The sequence below is a fragment of the Perca fluviatilis genome, chromosome 5 (assembly GCF_010015445.1).
Source record: "Perca fluviatilis chromosome 5, GENO_Pfluv_1.0, whole genome shotgun sequence".
In the NCBI taxonomy this organism is placed as follows: Eukaryota; Metazoa; Chordata; class Actinopteri; order Perciformes; family Percidae; genus Perca; species Perca fluviatilis.
The window spans coordinates 26,124,878-26,136,880 of NC_053116.1; the positions used below are offsets into that span (position 1 = coordinate 26,124,878).

The 12,003-nt window shown below is 39.6% G+C and overlaps 1 protein-coding gene across 3 annotated transcripts; it reads left to right on the forward strand.

Moving 5' to 3' along the window:
• The first annotated feature begins 2,439 nt into the window (after positions 1-2,439).
• Positions 2,440-11,300, forward strand: LOC120559097 (ERBB receptor feedback inhibitor 1). Of its 3 annotated transcripts, none has more exons than XM_039800528.1 (4): positions 2,440-2,620; positions 7,437-7,589; positions 8,282-8,364; positions 9,375-11,300. In XM_039800528.1, the coding sequence occupies exons 2-4, from the start codon at positions 7,543-7,545 to the stop codon at positions 10,376-10,378; spliced, it is 1,134 nt and encodes a 377-aa protein (XP_039656462.1). In that variant the 5' UTR covers positions 2,440-2,620; positions 7,437-7,542; the 3' UTR covers positions 10,379-11,300. The 3 variants fall into 3 exon arrangements, with proteins under 3 accessions (XP_039656462.1, XP_039656464.1, XP_039656463.1); XM_039800529.1 differs by lacking the exon at positions 2,440-2,620 and adding an exon at positions 6,577-6,901; XM_039800530.1 differs by lacking the exon at positions 7,437-7,589.
• Positions 11,301-12,003: the final 703 nt, after the last annotated feature.

Below are 12,003 nucleotides of genomic sequence, written 5' to 3' on the forward strand. Positions count from 1 at the left end.
CTATAAGAGAATTCCCTGTGTCACCATGTCAGCACATCAACCTACACAAATGTATTTACCATAGAACACGTATGTTAACACCTACTTACTTCATTTCCTATTCCAGCTTGAGACACTGTTAAATAAGTAGTGGGCAGACATTTATCTTCTGAGATATTTCTCATTTCAGGGCATATCTGTTTTTCACTGATCTGCTATACCAATCTAGTTTGATATTTCCGAATTATTATCGCTGTTGTTTTTTTAACTTTTACTCACTATTGATTCCTGATTTAACCTTGATGTTTCTTGTCCTAAATGGAATTGAGCTCATAAAAAAAAAAAAAAACGTCAACAGGGCCTTGATTTCTGTCCATCTTTGATTAACCATCTTTAATTTTGCAGCAGCATGAGGGAGTTACTTCAGAGCAATCCATCACATCTTTGAAAAAAGCAAAAGAAGGAGGGGGGTTACAGATGTGGGAGATGGGCTTCTGACTGCACTGACAGCTGTGAGGGACGGAGGTCTCTCAGAGCAGGAAATGACTTGACCTCCCCTGTGGGAGACTGGCCCACCCCGACAACAACCCCCACAGCTTTGAGCATCCTGTGGGTCGTCACAAGCGCCCACAGACAATCTGCTTGTCCAGGCGGCAAAAATTTGGATGGTGCTGTGTCACCGCTATCAACAAAAAAGAACAAATAACTAAGACCTTTAAAGGGATTGAGAGTATTAAGATGTATTTGCACCATTCCTCTTCAAAGACAAAGCCTAACATTTGTGTATTGCAGCGTGACAACTGACAGCAGTCTCACTTCTTAATCTCACACTGGAATCACATGTGATACAAGTTACTTTATTGCCCAACAGGAAGTTGATCAAACAGCTTATTTGCTAAAAAGTATGAGTATCCCTTTAAGCAAACAAATGACGTTAGAGGAATAGAGACAGTCAAGGATTGCAACAATAGAAGCACATCACATGTGGTGTATTTATTTTGTGGGTTCATGATTTACAGTAGTCATATACTGTAGGTATAAGGCACTCCTTAATCCATATATGACCCTATACGGATTTTATTAGAGTGGAAAGATTTAACAATAAAACAGAAGAAGGGGAGGTCACAGGGTATTTTCGCGTCTCTCTTACACTTTTATCAGTTTTTTTTTTATTCAGCACTTAATAAAAAGATAATTTGGCAGTCTGGAGGAAGACTGTAGGCTCAGTGTGGTCTGGACGCTGTGGTAAAAACAAGAATGGCCTGCACTCACTTCCCTGTTATTTTCTAGTAAATGGCCTCCAGTATTGTCCTTCTGCCTCTCTCGGGGTGGGTCTCGTGGGTGAAGACAAACACAGACATTGAACTCCTATGTGACATCCAGGCTTCAAAAAAAGTCCTCATCCACCACAACTGGGCTGCCATCTTGTACTTGTTCTTCTCTATCAGTCCTATAGCCTATTGTACTCATGCCAAAACCCACCCACACACTCTCTGACTCCTACACAAGTCACACCAAAATTGTTTACTGCCTTATGAAGGGCAATTTCCCATAAACTCATCACACAAGACAGATAAAATGATTATTATGGACATATCCATGCATAAATGATCTCAGAATAAATCAAATGCTAAGAGTGCTCAATAATATTGCATTTTTATATTTTGTTAGAGTTGGAGCCTTACAGTCTATGTCCATCATTGATTTCAATATTTTCCCCCTAATATTACTGGGAGTCAGGACACATATATTGACAGCTGCACCGGAGGGAGTTTCTGTGTGAGTAGCTTATGGGCTTATTCCGTATTTTTTAACTTAAAATCGACCAGGCTGACAACTTCTTTTCTGGTTTACAGTGGTGGAGGACACAGTCAGATCCTTTAGGCTAAATACTCAAGGCAAAACCCTGGATAAAAGCAAAAGTACAAAAATAGTAGCAGCAAATGATACCATCAAAAGTAAAATCATGCATGAATGGCCGTGTTATTGGATTATTATGCAGCATTTTAATGCTGCAGTAAAAAAGCTGATTTGAATTTACCCTATGTAGGCTATACTGATTGGTAGGCTAAGAACAATGCATCATATAGCCAACTATCATGTGTTTTGTTTGTTAAATTAAAATCTGCAAAGTAGGCTTTAAGTGCGTCAAATGTAGTGGATGGAATACAAACTAAAAAGGCCTACAATATTTCCCTCCGTAAATAAGTGGAGAAGGCTTGAAATAATGTGAATACTGAAGTAGTAGGCTAGGCCTACAAAAAAACCCACAAATGTAGATTTTTTTTTCCATACATTTTTTAAACCATAAATTAGGCTACTTTTCCTAATGGTGTTTAGTTTTTCCTAAAGGTTTTTATTTTTTAGGGGGATTTTTTTCCTTTTAAGGCGGACTTGGGTGGAGTTAACAGTAACGTGCTCCGGGTGCTGGATGCTTTTATAAGGAGATGGAAACCCGCGTCACGCTGACAAAACGAGTTTCACCTCCCAGTGTTGTTGTCAGAGGAGGGATGTTGCACATGGTTTAGTTTTGACAGGGAGACTGGCTCGTGGGCTACTATACAGCTTTTCTGACATTGGACAGGAACAGGGCGGCCGACCCGACTTTACGTGATGGACACCAATTGTCTGCGTTTTCATGGTAGGACTTGCTTTTATTATGTTAGTTAGGCTATTTGATAAGAACTGTGCTTTAAATCCACTTAAACTAAGCGACCAGGAGAAGAGTTTGATGTAAACGAGAGCCTGCCTATTTAGCTAGAATCATAGGCCTACTTAGAAAGCTACACTTGATTGTAGACTATTCCTCGCGCGGTTCTTAACGTGAAATGTAAAACGAATCGGGAGACGCGGTCGTCGGTCCAACGTTAGGCCACTGTAACGTTTGTTGTTTCTTTTCAAGTCGCTTTTCTTAAACTGTGTTGACTAATTTAGCTCGTCTGTTGGGGTTATTTGTCTGTGAGCAGCGGGGCAGGCTGCTCTCTTTACCCGCTGTAGAGTTACTTGATGTCCGCGTAGACCAGCGAAGTCCCATCGAGGCGGGATGGGTGAGTCTGGGACTGCTCGGCCCATCCCTGGTCAGCCGCTAGTGGACGCTAAAGTAAATGCCAAAATAGTGGAGATGGTGTGTGGAGTTTGGTCCAATAAAGAATAATTCTATCTATCTATCTATCTATCTATCTATCTATCTATCTATCTATCTATCTATCTATCTATCTATCTATCTATATATCCATATATATATATATATATATATATATATAGGCCTACATGTTGACCCATTTTTCAATGTTTCAATGCACTGAAACATGTAGTAGTGTTACCCTAGTTAAATAAACAACTCTAAAATTTAAATAAAATCTTATAAACTTAGGCAAAGATTGAACATTGTTAACAGTATTGAATTATAGTTTTAAATTGTTGCTTTACTAGATTGTTGTCTACCCATTACATTCATGAATGGCTCTCTCAGGTCTTTTTTTTTTTTTTCAAGATTATTTTTTGGGGCTTTTCCACCTTTAATGGACAGGAGAGAAAGGGAAGAGACAGGGGGAAGACATGCAAGAAATCATCACAAGTCAGACTTGAACCCTGGACCTCTGCGTCGAGGCATAGACCTCTATGTAAATGTGTGCCTGCTCTACTAACTGAGCTAACCCGGCCACATATGTAATTTTTCTTTATACAGGTAATCACATTTGAAAGCTAGAAATTAATTTGCTAGAGGAAATACAATTTTGGATAGCTGTAAATTGCTTTTTTTTTTTTTTACCACCAACACCTATTGAATCATCTTCAAACCTAATATGGCTCTTAATAATTAGAACAGTGTTGAAATGATTAATATTCTTACAAACTGACCGTTATTGTTTAAACTACACTACAGTTCATGAATTAAATGGGCCAATCCCAAACCCTAATGATTCACCAGCATTAGTCCCACAGTCAAATTAAGCCTTAGATTAAGATTCAAAGATTCAAGATTGGAAACTTTTTATTTTTCATATGCTCATACAATACTATGTGCAGTGAAATAGTAATGATCGTGCAAACAAAGATAGTGTGCAATAAAGAATAATAATTACAATAAGAGTAAAAAATAGTAAGATTAAAACAGAATAAGAGTAGAATTATAAATATAAAGTATTAAAAATGTGTTATATAGGTGCTAAAGTCTAGGCCTATATTATGTGTGGCATATAATGGCCAGGTGGGTGTAATTTTTCCAGTATATAAAAATATAGATGAACAGATTGAATTCCCGCACACTTTTTCACAGCACTAAGTTTTTATAATACTATTTTGGTCATGGACCTAGAATATAAAAATATAAAATGTAGCTACAGCAATCTGCAATTTATTTTCCTTTATTTCCTCTGACCCATTGGAAACCAATACATGTAGAGTAGAGTAGTAGATACATCATTCAACTATACTATACTTATTATAAGACTTTATAAGTCACATTTAAAATGTTTAGATTGTTTATTATTACTGCTTTAATGCTGTTTGTTATTTCTGTGTTCCTTTAATTGTAAAGTGCACTGAGACCATGTTTAATGGTGATTTTACACTTTAAATAACATTTGATTGATTGATAGATATATTAACCTTTAACGACAACACTTGTCTATTTAGATTATTTGGTTAAAGAAACCTTCATCTAGGCTGCGAATACTGATGTTGAGAAATTTAAGTCAAATACTTCTTAGTCTTGTGGCCTGCTAATGTTGTGGTGGAAACATTTGTAACATTGAAGGCATTTGGTAAGAGTTCTGTCCAGCCACTTAGCTGTGAGCGTTACTTGGCCAGCAGAATTACCAGCAAGTTGTAATCAGGTGATGTAAAGCACATAGGCCTACTTTATGCCAGCATCATAATTAAATCATCTGTAAAGGTCCAGTGAATGGCTTAATGCCTGAAATAAAAATGAGGCGGGGACAGCCAAGGACAACACATCAAGGCTCCAGCATGAGATAAACAAACAGTTTTTCCGCCTCTGGCTTCTTCTTTCAACGATGCCCGTACACACAATCCTCCTGCAGGGAATTTGTGGCACAGACTCATACCTCGGCAATGTCTGCTTGTCTCCATGGCGTATCTTCAGTCCTAACCTCATGGGAGAGTTCACTTGTATTTTCAGGCTTGCTTTACTGCGCACCAAAGTGACACAAAGCCCCATTCATGCCTGAGAGTGGCTCCATTCATGGACACTGAGTACTTGCCGGTAGAATTCATAATTGTTCAGCGTCTTCCATCTCCGAGGATCACTGGCGGAAATGACGCCACAGTCGGTTGTTTTAAGGATGACATAAATATTCAAATAAGACGCATGGGTCACTGTTGTGTTTGTGGTGGGTTTTGTGTTGCATTATGCATGCTCTGCATTGTTTGCCTCCCACATAGACTGTAGGTTTATAAGTAACATGAAACAAAGCTAGACTTTGAAGAATGAGATTGCAGTGTGATAGTAAAATTGAGATCTTGCATTGCCATCCGGGCGAGTAGGAGAGGTGTGTTACTAATTCGTGGTTTGTAGGTGAATTGCTGCATGGTTCAATTCTGTGGACGGGAATGCAGATTTATAGTGTATTTTCCGTTCAGTGTTTACATTTTATTTTTAAATGTAGCTGTTTACTGTAGATGATTACAGGCATGGGAACCATTTTATTATATGAGCATGAAGTATTCGTCAGTTCTTCACAAAGTAAAGTAGTTCATTTGACTATGATAAAAACAGTTGGATTTGCACAATTTAAAAGCTAGATGAGGCACATTCAAGTTTGAACAATAATGTGGGTAATTCAACTGTCAAATTAAATTTACTCAGAGCTATTGCATTGCTATTCATATTTGAAGAGTCAAGGGTGCAGGGTAATAAGCAGCATCCCTGCTGGAAGCTGGAAGGGAATGAGTACCATGCTTGAGGCCTGCTGACACAGGGGCTTCACTCAGTTTTAAACCCCTTCAGTTGTCAAATGGCTGCGGACTAGGGATGGCACTTAAAACCTGGTTCTGTATGGGGATTTGTGTATTGATATCGGTCACAACAAACAGATAATTATTATTATTATTGTTATCATTATTGCCTTGAGATTCATTCCATATCGGTACATCTCTAAGGAAACTTATTCTGCAGCGCTGTGGAGATAGGTCTGGCAATGCGAGACTACTCTAAGGTTGACCATCACCTGACCCAGATTACATGTGTTCATCTCCACGCAAAAGGGATATCAGTTGACATTCATGTCAGATCAGGAGGCAGGAAGCAGCCATCATGTATGTAGTTAAATGTTAGAATGGCGAGCATTGGAATTAAGCAACGTGGTGTTTGTATACTATACAAACACCACGTTGCTTAATATACAAACACCACGTTGCTTAATTCCAGTGCTCGCCATTCTAACATTTAACTACATACATACATACAAGCATATTAATTAAACGATAGCATGTCTTTCTTTGACTCATTAGCTTTTTAAACTGAATACACAACAAAACTTTTTTTTCATTACTCTACAGACAGTGACATATTTCACGGCACAATACCTAAGATCCCTTTTTTTTTTTCACGAGTCTCTAGAAAACTTTTACACAGACATGTATTATTAGTCTACGTGTGTCTCGGTGGTGGTGGAGTTTGTCATGCAGCATCACTGGAATGCTGCACAATTAGCCCCTGTTGTAAGGGCGGATACTGCAGGGTTTCATGGTCACAGAGAGAAAGGAGGGTGGGGAGTGCGGCTGCCCTCCCACATCTGACCCAGAGGTTGTGTAATAGCCTGCTCATCAGACAAATGGCTTTAAGCTGGAACCACAAAGAGATACACATGGCAGCTGCCAGAGCAGACTGAAGTAATTTACTGGGCTTTTGTTGTGACTGTTGTTTGAGGCTCACCAAAAACGATGCAGTTTCAGAAATGTAAGTTATATACTGTACCTAGTAATCTAAATCTTTTGCCTACTACTCTCACAAAATGCTTTTTATATACTCAGTTACTCAATGTTTCCTTGCAAGCTGCTCTTGAGCGAGTAATGTCCGGACAGAGTAACAGGTAGAATGTGTGTAATGAGCCGTGCTGTGTTAATAATATAAATGATTTATCTATAGGTGATATGTGTGTTTGTTTTGAACCTCTTAAGTATTTGTTCTGGAGTAGCTGTCTTGACCTTTGACCCCGCCTGGTAGGATGAGTATATGTGCAGCTGGTTGTGCTCCAGATGTGCACTGTTTATATGCCCTGTTTATGGCCATTTCACACTGACAAAGGTGTGACTGGAACAAATGAACTGAGTGATTTAAGGCAAAAGCCAAATGTAGAAAATGGTGTCATGTTTTTTTGTGTTTAAAGCCTGATTTGGACACACCTGCTACAACAATATGCAAATGTACAAGTTGTCCTGTTATTCAAGGAAAAATAGTTCCTGACACTTAGTTTTCTGTTTGTCTCCAACAGCTTTCTGCTGGTTAGAATGAAGCTGTGATGGGTTTGATGGAGCTGACTTGTGTTCAGATACCAAACAGACCTTTGTGCTTTTTAACAACACAATTTCTGCCACAACATGGCTGGGAGTCAGAATAACTCCTGGGGACAACATGTCCTGAACAGGTACGCAAAAACCACTCTTTTATGGAAAGAAACCAAATGTAAACAAGGATCAGTTATTATTACATAGTGTGACAATACAAACACTACTTTAACTTTGAAAATACAATATCAGGAGTTTAATTCTGGCAATATTCATATTAAATACTATCATTTTGTAATGTATTATGTGTAAACAGACATAAAAATCACCAATTAAAATGAGTTCACCACTTTATGTGTGCATCCAAAAACAAATATTTAAGATGCTATACGCATAACATTAAAGATTCACTCACATTCACTTTACATTATTTACATCATATATATATATACATATACACATATTATACAACGCCTTCTGCCATTAGCCCTTTGATATTGGATAAGGAAAGAAAATCTGAGCAAGCGCAAAAGCTTTGGATGGACGGACATGCAATTAATGTTGTACATACAGAGTAGAGTAGACAGTTTTAGCAATAGTAAAAGATAGGTAGATTTGGTAAATAAACAGCACAAATACGTGAAGACTATGGCTCCGAGAAGACGTTGGGAAACCTGCAATGCTGTTCAATAATGTGAATACATAAAGGAGAACGGAACCTATGTTCTGTTGAAGCATGTGTCATGCTTGTTATTTCACATATTTAATGACTTACTGGTAATAGGTTATGTGTAGGAATGATTTACATTTCTCAACCTCTCTTGCTTTACAGAGAGTGCTTTGGCCTGAGTGCTGACATGGAACAAAACCTGACGGAGCTTCAACAACAGCATGGAATGGCCAAGGAATTTAACTGTGAGTCTTTTTACATGTTTCTTTTTTTATACATATAAGTTATTATAAAATGATATTACTACAGATCGACAATTGTTTACAACTAGCACTGGTTCAATTGACTTGCATGCATGTGACACTTGAGATGGTTTAAATGTTTTGTGTATTTGACAGAATCTCAGTTAATCTCAGTCTAATGAATATTATGATATTAATATTCATCTGTAATAAATTGGTAATTGCAGGAATGGTTTTTGAAAATGAGTTGCTACTATAACCTGGGTGAGTTACATTAGAATTAACCTTGAGATAGAAAGGAACATGTGTTCAAACACACGGACATGATTATCATGTTTCTGCAAACTTTTAAATAAACAAAACAAAACATTGATAACTTTTTTTTTTTTTTTTCATTTCTATATTCTGAAATCCGGTCTTGGTTTGACAAACGAGTTTAAACCCTGTTTGACTAATAAAACAGCATGTTGACAGGGTGAACGTGAGTTTGTCATCACTGGACTGAGCTGTGTAGCAGAGGACAGAGTGGGGTGAAGGAGGAGGGGAAGCTATTGCTCCCTGGCCACCAGCTGTTCCTGCAGTCTGGGGCACGTCGGATGTTTCCACAGAGAAGGTTATGGGAAGCTCCGTTAAGATTATGGCCTGCCCCGCAGATAATGGCGATTCCTGTGTTAATCAGGGTGTTGTGGCTGATGTTTGACGAAGAGGGTGATAGGTTAAGCGGCTGTTTTCAACATGTTTATCTCCTGTTTCCTGTACGATACTTTAAGCAAATGAGACCACTCCCCTTGGTATTTTCTCCCTCCTACACCATCACTACACTCTAGTTAAAAGTTTTTTCTCGTTGGAAGTTGTTTTCCATGTTTCTTCCTCTGAGAATTGTTTCTGCACTGAAGGAAACAACAGCGATAGCAAAACCCTGTATAATGAAGCAGCGTCTTCTTGGTCTACAATTCAATTTAGGATTTCATGAAGCCAGTTGTCTAATACCTGATTGTTTTCCCCCTTCCCAGGCAACATCTCCCAGTCTCTTTTCTACTCTGATACTTACCGGCAAGCGTCTGACAGCATACTGCGGCCCCATGAGGGAGACCAGGTGGTCCCTTCTTCCCAGAGATGGACAGTGTTTGGGGGCCACCAGAGAGAAGCCAAACCCCTGCCGCCTCTGCCTGACCCTGAGGAGCTCATGTCTGATGAGGCAGCCGATAGTGAGGTGGAGTTTTTTACCACCGACAGACGCCGCCTTTTGCCCAAAAGCTGCCCTAAGGCCATGTGCAGGGGCATGAACAGAGACTGTGGCCAAGTGAATTACGCCTACCAGGAGAGCTCGTTGCAGGCTGGTGGTGCTGGGACTGGCTCCATGGCTTTCTCTTGGCCAGGGAGAGAGGACAGACCATCAGGGAGAGGAAGCAGGTTTTGGGCACTAGCTCTCCAGAGAGAAGACCACCAGCATGTGGTGTCAGCTGTCGGGGATACTGTGTGTAGCAAACAGCCAGACCAACACCAATCAGCCAGACTCCAGTTTCCCTGTTCAAGCCCTGCTTCCCAGCCTCTCCACAGCAGCAGCACAACCTGCCCCACTGACAAGCCCCTAATCCCTCCTCGTGTCCCCATCCTGCAAAAACGTCCCGCTCTCTTAAGGACTGTGAGCGCCAGCCAGGAAGACAAGCCTCCCAAAATTCCTCCAAGGATCCCTTTAGTCCCACCCTGCCCACCACGTACCCCGAGCCCCAAAAGCCTTCCAATTTATATCAATGGTGTGATGCCTGCCACACAGAGTTTCGCTGCTAACCCAAAATATGTGAGTAAGGCATTACAGAGACAGCAGTGTGAAAGGGTGCCACCTGCAGCTCAGTTTTCTCCCTGCATTGTTCCAATTTTGAAGGACGGCAGACAGGCCAGCGCCACGCACTACATCCTCCTGCCGCCGGGCCGACCAACGTACTCAGACAGACGAGAAAGACTCCTGAGTGAACCGGCCAGGACGGGAAACAGCAGCGGCTGGCAGAACAGATAGAAACCCTCGCTTATGTCCCTGTCTGAAACTTGATGAGTACAAAACTGTGACTGACATCATTAATAACAATATGATACACTATTGAACAAAGTGTGTGAAAACATTTACATGCTACACTCACATGTCTTATGTCACATTGGTGTTATTTTCAATGACTGATGCATTTCAAGACCACTTATGTCACACAACACTGTGAGGTTACTGTCTCCTTTTTAACTGAACATTTTACCGCTCAGTATTTTAGCATCATAACGTTCCAGTATTTTCACTTATAGTGGAGAAATATTTATATAACCATTTTCAGTTTTGGTTTACTCAGATACTGCAGTTTTCTCACAGATATAATGTCTTATCACTCATTAATTCTGACAGCCATGTGCTCATAGCCTAGAAATCTAGACGCACCCTAGCAGCAGCAAATTTATTTTGCAGCCAGGGGGCAACATCTTGATGTGGGTCTGGCTTGTCAGGCTAATGTGCTCATATTACTAATATTATATTTCTTACGAGAGAGCAAATAATTACTGTATGTACAAGCTGGGCTTGTACCAAACTGTTCATCCCATGTGTTCTATGACAATGCTGCTTGAAATCTTAAGTATGATGTATTGATAGATTTAATGTTTTGCTGAATCATTCCCCCAATAAGAGTTATGGTAAATTTAACAATGAACAATGTGGCCAATATAAGAACGACACAACACAACCCAAACATGCTTTGAACTACAGTGAACCCGGATACTTCACCTGATAAAACACTTCTTATTTCCGTGCCTTATGCAGGCAAGTGCACTTCATTTTCATTACACAGCTTTCCCTATCACAAAAATGTTTTACAGTGTTTCAGTGTATACACAGGAGTAAAAGAAAGCCTTAATATTCAGTATTGGGCAGTTGATAAACTTTTAATCATTATGATGAATTGTTTTTTTTTGGGGCGGCTGTGGCTCAGTGGTAGAGCGGTTGCCTTCCAATCGGAAGGTTGGTGGTTCGATCCTTGGCCCTGCAGTCCTATGTCGAAGTGTGTGTGAATGATTATCTGATGAGCAGGTGGCACCTTGTATGGCAGCCTTGGCCACAGTGTATGAATGTGTGTGAATGGTGAATGGTTCCTGTACAATGTTAAAGCGCTTTGAGTAGTCATTCAGACTAGAAAAGCGCTATATAAGAACAGTCCATTTACATTTACATTTACATTTTCATTATGTATGTGTATTTAGCTCAAACAATGTGTGTGTGTGTGTGTGTGTGTGTGTGTGTGTGTGTGTGTGTGTGTGTATATATATTCAGAAAAGTACAGCTTGGGCCTTCAATGATTCTTTATTTGTGTGTAGGCATGGAAATCATGTTACATTTACACTGTTAAGGTATAGACCACCGCCCCCCCCTCCCCGTTTACAACCTTTGTTACATCAACAGGTTGGAAGTTCTCATGAAGATTCTGTCAGCAAAAGCTGTTTCTAAGTTAACCTAATGTTGTTTGTGTCAAAAGTAAATCATTGTAAAATTGTGTTTTTAATCTATTTATAGAAATAAAATAACTTATTCATTCTACGATAGACTCAATGTCTTTTTTTTGAGACAACATGAAATGAGTACCAATCAGCATTTACTTAACTTATCAA